General features: G+C 39.7%; 1 protein-coding gene across 1 annotated transcript in view; it reads left to right on the top strand.

Moving 5' to 3' along the window:
- The first annotated feature begins 2,936 nt into the window (after positions 1 to 2,936).
- LOC135544043 (NEDD4-binding protein 2-like 1) overlaps positions 2,937 to 8,859 on the top strand; it is an 11,087-nt gene continuing 5,164 nt past the window's right edge. Inside the window, exons 1-2 of the mRNA XM_064971402.1 lie at positions 2,937 to 3,140; positions 8,857 to 8,859. The exon at positions 8,857 to 8,859 is cut by the window's right edge and continues 125 nt beyond it. Of these exons, the coding sequence (XP_064827474.1) occupies positions 3,067 to 3,140; positions 8,857 to 8,859 (77 nt within the window). The 5' untranslated portion in view covers positions 2,937 to 3,066. The remainder of the gene's footprint in view (positions 3,141 to 8,856) is intronic.

The raw sequence follows: 8,859 nt of genomic DNA on the forward strand, positions 1-8,859 counted from the left end.
TGCGGCCCCCCAAAGAGATGCCACCCCACACCATGACTGACCCACCTCCAAACCGGTCATGCTGGAGGATGTTGCAGGCAGCAGAACGTTCTCCACCGCGTTTCCAGACTCTGTCACGTCTGCCACATGTGCTCAGTATGAACCTGCTTTCATCTGTGAAGAGCACAGGGCGCCAGTGGTGAATTTGCCAATATTGGTGTTCTCTGGCAAATGTCAAACGTCCTGCACGGTGTTGGGCTGTAAGCACAACCCCCACGTGTGGATATCGGGCCCTCATACCACCCTCATGGAGTCTGTTTCTGACCGTTTGAGCAGACACATGCACATTTGTGGCCTGCTGGAGGTCATTTTGCAGGGCTCTGGCAGTGCTCCTCCTGCTCCTCCTTGCACAAAGGCGGAGGTAGCGGTCCTGCTGCAGGGTTGTTGCCCTCCTACGGCCTCCTCCACATCTCTTAATGTACTGGCCTGCCTCCTGGTAGCGCCTCCATGCTCTGGACACTACGCTGACAGACACAGCAAACCTTCTTGCCACAGCTCGCATTGATGTGCCATCCTGGATGAGCTGCTCTACCTGAGTCACTTGTATGGGTTGTAGACTACATCTCATGCTACCACTAGAGTGAAAGCACCGCCAGCATTCAAAAGTGACCAAAACATCAGCCAGGAAGCATAGGAACTGAGAAGTGGTCTGTGGTCACCACCTGCAGAACCACTCCTTTATAAGGGGTGTCTTGCTAATTGCCTATCATTTCCACCTGTTGTCTATTCCCATTTGCACAACAGCATGTGACATTTATTGTCAACCAGTGTTGCCTCCTAAGTGGACAGTTTGATTTCACAGAAGTGTGATTGACTTGGAGTTACATGGTGTTGTTTCAGTGTTCCCTTTATTTTTTTGAGCAGTGCATTTACACTTGGCCCCTGTTTCAGTAATAATGACATCAGACCTTATTGTTGAGTATCTGATAATCTACTATTTTTAAAGGAATAAATAATAATAATAATAATAATAATAAAGTTAATACCTGCGAGGAACAGTCCTCTGAGTACATAAACAAATGTTTGGTGTACCTGGTATGCCATCCTGCCCCTGAGTTTTCCCGGGAATTAAAGGCTTTAATTTAATCAAGAATTTCCTCATATGTAATTTTGCCTTCACATGAGTCTGTTAATGTTACAATATTAATAGTGAAACTATCCTTACAATTGACGTTGGTTAGTGGAGATGGAGGAGACTGAAATGAAAAGCTATGCTTAATTAAAGTACTTTGCTTCCTCTTTCAAAACATTGTTTGGTAAATCATTGGTGACGCTGTCATTTGTGACAAATTATTTTTGGTGGCATTTCTATGTTGAATATTGGGAAAAAAATGCCTTTTCCCCCATAATCCATCCAGTTTGATTTATTTTTCTTTCTTTCTTGAGTAATTTCCTCCGTTTCTTTTTGTTTTTCCTCTAACGTATTCTGAGCCTCTGTGATACAGTCTTTATTGCTATCTGTCTGTTCTGAAAGAGCTTCTTTTTCCTTTGTTAGCATGGAGCCTGTTTACCTATATTTCTTTTGCATGGCCTCTAAGGCACATGTAAAAGTGTCCCATGCAATAAAGGGATCTGCTGTACCCATGTTATGCAGGAAAAAGTCAGTTATTAATTCTTCTTTCATGGTTAAATACAAGTTGTCATCCAACAGGCTTTGATAAAATTTAAAAAATTCTCGCACACGTGAAAATTCAATAAGAGATGCCAGTTGGCCTGTCAGCTGTATGGTGGGGAGAGTATTAATAGAATGGATGGTTGTGCCCTGTCATGCAGTGACAAGAGCAATAGAGTGCCGACTGAACCTGCTATCGTGACATGGTTGGATGAATATCTTTTCACATCACATCTAATTAAGGAAGAAAACACAGCTGGATTGTTGTGTTTGTTCTTCTGTCAGAACTTCCCGACCTTAAAAAAAATATGGTTTATGTGGCTTTTTCTCCATCCTACCCTGATTGAGAATACTGTAATTTTCATAGTCATGCCAACTTTGATATTGAAGAGTCTTGGTGGTTCCAAACTTCTTCCATTTAAGAACGATGGAGGCCACTGTGTTCTTGGGGAACTTCAATGCTGCAGATATTAATTGGTTCCCTTCCTCAGATCTGTGCCTCGACACAATCCTGTCTCAGAGCTCTACTGACAATTCCTTCGACCTCATGGCTTGGTTTTTGCTCTGACATGCACTGTCAACCGGTGTGTGTGCCTTTCCAAACCATGTCCAATCAATTGAATTTACCACAGGTTGACTTCTATCAAGTTGTAGAAACAGGATGCAATGGGAAACAGCATGCACCTGAGCTCAATTTCAGTTGTTTATTTTTAGTACATTTGCAAAAAAAGAATAAGAATGTTTTTGCTTTGTCATTATGGGGTATTGTGGGTAGATTGATGAAGGAAAAAATGGTGTAATCGATTTTATAATAAGGCTGTAATGTAATAAAATGTGGAAAAGGAGAAGAAGTCTGAATTATATCTGAATTACCATAAGCTCCCAGCCTACTCAGCCTGTCTTTTCCAACTTCCTGTTAGTTAGCCATGAGAAAGAAAGTAACAAAAATATATAGGCCTGTAATGTGTTGTTTTCTTAACAAGGAGGCTTAAATGAATGTGTAAAGCTTTGAGTTTAGCCTGTCCTTATTTATTTGTTTTACATTTAGGCTACATATAGCCTAACATGTTGTTTTTGAGGCATTTTATTATGATATGTTCCCAAATACAAATCAACCTTTGAAATACTGTTATTCCTTAACCTCGTACATCTAAAACTGTCAATCACCATCATCAACATCATCATCATGTAATGAATCGCTGGTGCAACGCTTGACGTGGCAGGAAAGTACCGTCGTTTCCTGCGGTTGGGTCCGTAGCAAAACTATTGGGTGATCAGTCGGCTATTCTAGAAGACCTTACCATAAAGACAGACGTTGGAGCTCTCGACCACTCAACGGTGTTACCATCACAAAGGTGTAATAAATTAGTTTTAAGCATTATTATAAAGTAGTTGCAACGGTAAACGAACTGAAGATGGGGAGAAAGAGGACAAGGGAAATTATAATTCTCAGAGGACTCCCCGGATCAGGGAAGACAACTCGGGCAAGGTAAACTTTTTTTATATCGGATAAAAAAGTCGTTTTTTTTGATGATAATAAATACATTGCTAAAATAAACAATTCGATTTACCGTTATCAAAATAAATAGTTTTAAATATACACTGTGAATTGTTCTCCATCCTATCCTTGATTAGCATATTCTGGTCGGATTTGGTCAAATGTAAAACTTGTACAGGAGTTTTCAGTTCATTTATAGCACAGACTACATTGATATAGCTTCTGTAAATTATTTTTAAATATAGGATAGGATAGGATGAACTGTCCCCGAGGGGAAAATTGTCTTAGACACCAGTATTGATTTAGCCTATTGATCAGCTTTACATGTATTTGTAAAAAATAAAATAAAAATCGAAATAATGAATCTAACTACTCCTGATGTGCTGACCTGTTGCACCCTCAACAACCACGGCGATTATTATTATTCGACCCTGCTGGTCATCTATGAACATTTGAACATCTTATCCATGTTCTGTTATAATCTCCACCGGCACAGACAGAAGAGGACTGGCCACCCCTCATAGCCTGGTTCCTCTCTAGGTTTCTTCCTAGGTTTTGGCCTTTCTAGGGAGTTTTTCCTAGCCACTGTGCTTCTACACCTGCATTGCTTGCTGTTTGGGGATTTAGGCTGGGTTTCTGTACAGCACTTTGAGATATCAGCTGATGTAAGAAGGGCTTTAGAAATAAATTTGATTTGATCTGATGATTAAAAATACCTCTGTTTTCAAAGATGTCGACTACAATGCAATACTCCTTAGAATTATAAGGAGAAAACCACTCCTTGGCCGACATTATAACACCACCACAGAAGCTTCACGGTTGGCATCATCCCAATTAAGTAAGGTAGTTTTGTTGTTTGGCTACTTGAAGAGAACTATGGCCTAACTCGCAGCCCACCTCTTCCAATGCATTGTGGAAAAGTGTTCATCGAATTCTACTATACAGATGAAGAGCCGAAATGAGTATAACATCCTGCAATTAAACCCTAGGCTCCTATAAAACCTTCTATTGTGGCATAGTGAGAATGCTTCATGCGCAATTGCGTTGTTTTTGTGTTATTGGTTAATTTCGATAGCATATTCCCATATCTGATTTTCAACTGTTGTCAAAGCCGAAATGAGTATGACATCTTGGCATTTAAAGTATGCAACATTTTTTAAATGTCACATAGCCTACTATAAAAAAAAGTTTTTTAGGATACTCAAATTGCAAACTATTTAGGACGCAAGTATAGGATTTCGGACATGACTACGAGGGTTGAATTTGGGTATTTTACAAATCCCGAGAAGAAATCAATTTTCTCCCGCTTAACCCGTTATTTTCCGACAAAAACATTACACGCCACAGGAAAAAAAACATAAAAGCACATAGATGTAGCCATGCTCTCTTGCGTAAATAAATTAAACAAGCTAGGCTAATCTTTTTTAGTATAAACTGTATTATTGCACTGTATTGTATTATACTGTTTTATAAGGACTGGAATTTTGCACCCCGTTCAAACTATGATAAAGCAGGGAGAGAACATGCGATTCTGTTGCAGCACATGCGGCCTATAGGCTAGCGAATATATATATATTTTGAAATAATATTTCCCCTGTTATTAGGCTACCTCCTCTTTCTCTCTATAGTGTTGCTTCCTTGCTTTCGACAGTTAAATTAAATAAGATTTGTTGTCCTTATCTTGATCATTCTGATGACATGCTTGAATAATATAGGACTAGAATTAGATGCAGAAGGCATTCACTTCTCTATAAATTAGACGCACATTCACGAAGATTAAATGATTATGAGTCTAGGGAATGAACCATATATGTTTCAAATCATCCCTTTAAAGCCCGTTGGGAATATACAACGACATAAAAAACTACAAATTATATATTTTTTGACTGAAATAGGTCGTGCTAGTGTCAGAGGTCGAGTACAATAAACATGTTTTATTTGGCTCTCTAAGTTGTGTTTACCAGTAAAAATAAAAACATAGCTACAAACAGAGGACCATTAGGACAATTCAAGTTGCTTCAGTAATGGAAAATATACTTCAAATGAGTAGGCAACACTCAACACCCAATCCATCCTCAACAGCCTCCTCCTGCAGTGTGTTCCGCTTGGCCACATTGCCACCACATTCAGCAGCGTCTTTATGCTGATGATTGCATCCAAAACATTGGCTCATTGAGGGCTGTGAGATACAGATCGTTAAGCTCCCGCTGAAAAGTACCTGTTGCCAAAAAACCCGAGGGTGAATAACACTTGGATGTAGATCTTATATCTTCTCAAAAATCCTGTAAAATTGGTTTTGGGAAACAATATCTGATTAGCCAGTCTGTACTTTCGGCAAAAGAACACCTATAAAAATGCGCATTTCAAACAGCAAGATCAGCCACCTCTCATTCGATTTCCCATCATCTCAGTCTTCTATATTTCGCACGTGCCTTTAATTTAACAAATTACGGTACTTTATATGGATTATTATCATAACAAATGGACTGTGATCAAATTATATGAAATAGCCTGTCAATATATGTCATATCATGAATTCACAATATAAGTAGAATGAAATCGAAAAATGACTATATGACGACTCTCACAATTTCACACATTTTCAACATATATTTTCCCCAATTCTAATTTTGACAAGCAGTTGCCTTATTCCACCACTTAGCACTGCGTGTACGCATGGTCAAGGCTGTGCGTAAATTTACACACACACACTCAAGCAAACGTTCATTGATAAATCTCACACTTTGCGTAGAAATCATTCCGCGCTTGGTTTACGCACATATTTGTTGCCTCGGCATGATTAATAAATGAGGCCTCCTGTACAGTCACCCCCAGGGACCAGTTTTCTTCATGTGAAACTGACAGCGTTTTAGCAACATTAAATCGTATTCAAATCTGTTCATATACAACCCCATGAAGAATATATATATATATATTTTTAAATTGACAAGCAAGCACTTAGATTTGGTCATTTTCATGTTTTCATAAATTCTTAGAATGTTTGGGAATTACAGTAAGATTAAGGCATTTCTGAAAATTCTATAGCAATATATAGTGGGAAAGGGGACGTGCAGTTGGATAAATTAATAGACACGCCAGTAAATAAAACCTAATTAAAACAACTATCTCATCCAGGACCAGAGTCTCTGCAGACCGGTGCACCATAGCCAATCAGAGCTACAGTATGCAAATAAGCCATTTGCCACATCATTCACTTTGAACTGGACTGTGTTTACAGGCAGTTGGGCCTGCCATCATTATCTACTATGGTGACAATAGAAATAAGGCCGTGCTCATGAAAAACAAAAACGTCCTCCCTCGTCATCAACATCGCCGACCGCCACTGCCTTACTCTGACCATTTTACTCGCCCTTGCAGAGCTGGTAAGGCTGTTGACATGTTATCGAGAACGTCCGTCTGAAGGGAGGAACTGATCATCAGAGAGAAGTACATGGGAGGGGCTTGAAGCCATCTGATAACGTTTGGTTAAAAACACTGTCTGCAGAGAGGGATGCTGCCTCTCACAGTCACCCATAACCTTCAAAACATTATTGTCGTTTAGCAGACGCTCTCATCCAGAGGAGAAATTAGTGTTAAGGGCCTTGCTCAAGGGCACATCGACTGATTTTTCACCTTGTCTTTTCAGGGTTCCATGGCCGTTTGTGTCATTTTATTATTTACTCTTTTTAACTGAGCCTTATGGCTCTTTTTACAATTCTGATCTTATGGTCTTTTGACCAATTACATCACATCTTTGGCCAATTATGGTGCAAAAGCTCAGAATTGGGCTGCACAGGATATCTATATAATCTATAATCTAGGGTTGAATGGTGTTTCCCGGGATAAGTAACGGAGAGAAACCAGTAAATTATAATACATTATTATCATGAACAGCATGGCATGAAATGGAACTGTTAAATGATATGGAATGTTTAAATGTGGTCTGCATGACGAATCATCAACGCTCAGGGTGGCGACAGACAGCCAGCCTCAGTATGGAGCGCAGAGTTCACAGATCTAGCATCTCATCATGGTATATATATATATATTATTATTATTTATTTATTTATTTATCCTTTATTTCACTAGGCAAGTCAATTAAGAACAAATACTTATTTTCAATGACGGCCTACCCTGGCCAAACCTGGACGACGTTGGGCCAATTGTGCGCCGCCCTATGGGACTCCCAATCACGGTCTGATGTGATACAGCCTGGATATCAGACTGTATACCACGGGTATAACAAAACAAGTATTTTTACTGCTCTAATTAAGTCGGTAACCAGTTTATAATAGCAATAAGGCACCTTGGAGGTTTGTGGTATATGGCCAATATACTGCGGCTAAGGGCTGTATCCAGGCACACTGTGTTGCGTCTTGACTAAGAACAGCCTTTAGCCGTGGTATATTGGCCATATACCACACTCCCTAGTGCTTAAATACAGTATAATACAATACGGTACAGTAATATGGTTCACAATCAAAAAAATGAGCCTACTGGAGGTAGTTTCATTTATTTACCCAAGAGAGCATATAGCTGGCTACATCTATGGGCTTTCATGTTCTTCTGTCAAGCATAATGTGCAGTAGCCTACATCATGTATGGAGCCTATTGGATAATGTATTTAATGGAGGGCTCATTATATGTATTTAATGTAGGGCTCATTATATGTCTTTAATGGAGGGCTCATTATATGTATTTAATGGAGGGCTCATTATATGTATTTAATGTAGGGCTCATTATATGTATTTCATGTAAGGCTCATTATATGTATTTAATGTAGGGCTCATTATATGTATTTCATGTTGGCTCACTAGAGTCAGTTAGCACCAGTTAGCACATATACAGTGATTTATACGCTTTATAATGCTTTTGAATGACCCTTCCAGTTTTTTTGCGGGAAATCCGGGTTACCGTGAGAAAAGTGATTTATTCTCGGTATGGAACATTTGTAAAATACCCAGGAAAATATTCAACCCTAATTACAATCCATATAGACATTCAAACTGTTAAGAGCAAAAACGAAACCTTTCCATTGGCCTTTCTAGTCACTAGACTCTTCCATCCGTGTGTTGTGGAAGTGTTATGGCTATACTTCAGAAGAGGTGTTGTGGTTCAGTTAACAACAGAAGAGAAGGTTTAGACTCAGTTCTCCTGACCCTCTAGCTCAGTGTTTCCCAAACTCGGTCCACGTTTCTGTTTCCCCCCCCCCCATCACTACACAACTGATTCAAATGATCAAAGCTTGATGATTAGTTGATTATTTAAATCAATCCAAAAAAACAAAACGTGCACCCAGAGTTTGGAAACGTCGCTGTAGACAAAGCTGGGTCTTATCAACCCTGTGCCCCTGGAACAGAAGGGTAGCTATAGTAGGGATACTGCAACCCCCCCCCCCCCCCAACCAGGGTACTAGAGTGTGATGTCAGACCCCTAGTGGTCTCCTGAGTAGTATCATCTCACATTATAGTCACCACACACACACACACACACACACACACACACACACACACACACACACACACACACACACACACACACACACACACACACACACACACACACACACACACACACACACACACACACACACACACACACACACACACACACACACACACACACACACACACACACTCACTTCTCTATAAGTTGTGTATGTGTTCTGTCTGAGTAGATGTTGAGTGTGAGTGTGTGTTTTCTACAGTAA

The sequence above is a fragment of the Oncorhynchus masou genome, chromosome 8 (assembly GCF_036934945.1).
Source record: "Oncorhynchus masou masou isolate Uvic2021 chromosome 8, UVic_Omas_1.1, whole genome shotgun sequence".
NCBI classification, from domain to species: Eukaryota; Metazoa; Chordata; class Actinopteri; order Salmoniformes; family Salmonidae; genus Oncorhynchus; species Oncorhynchus masou.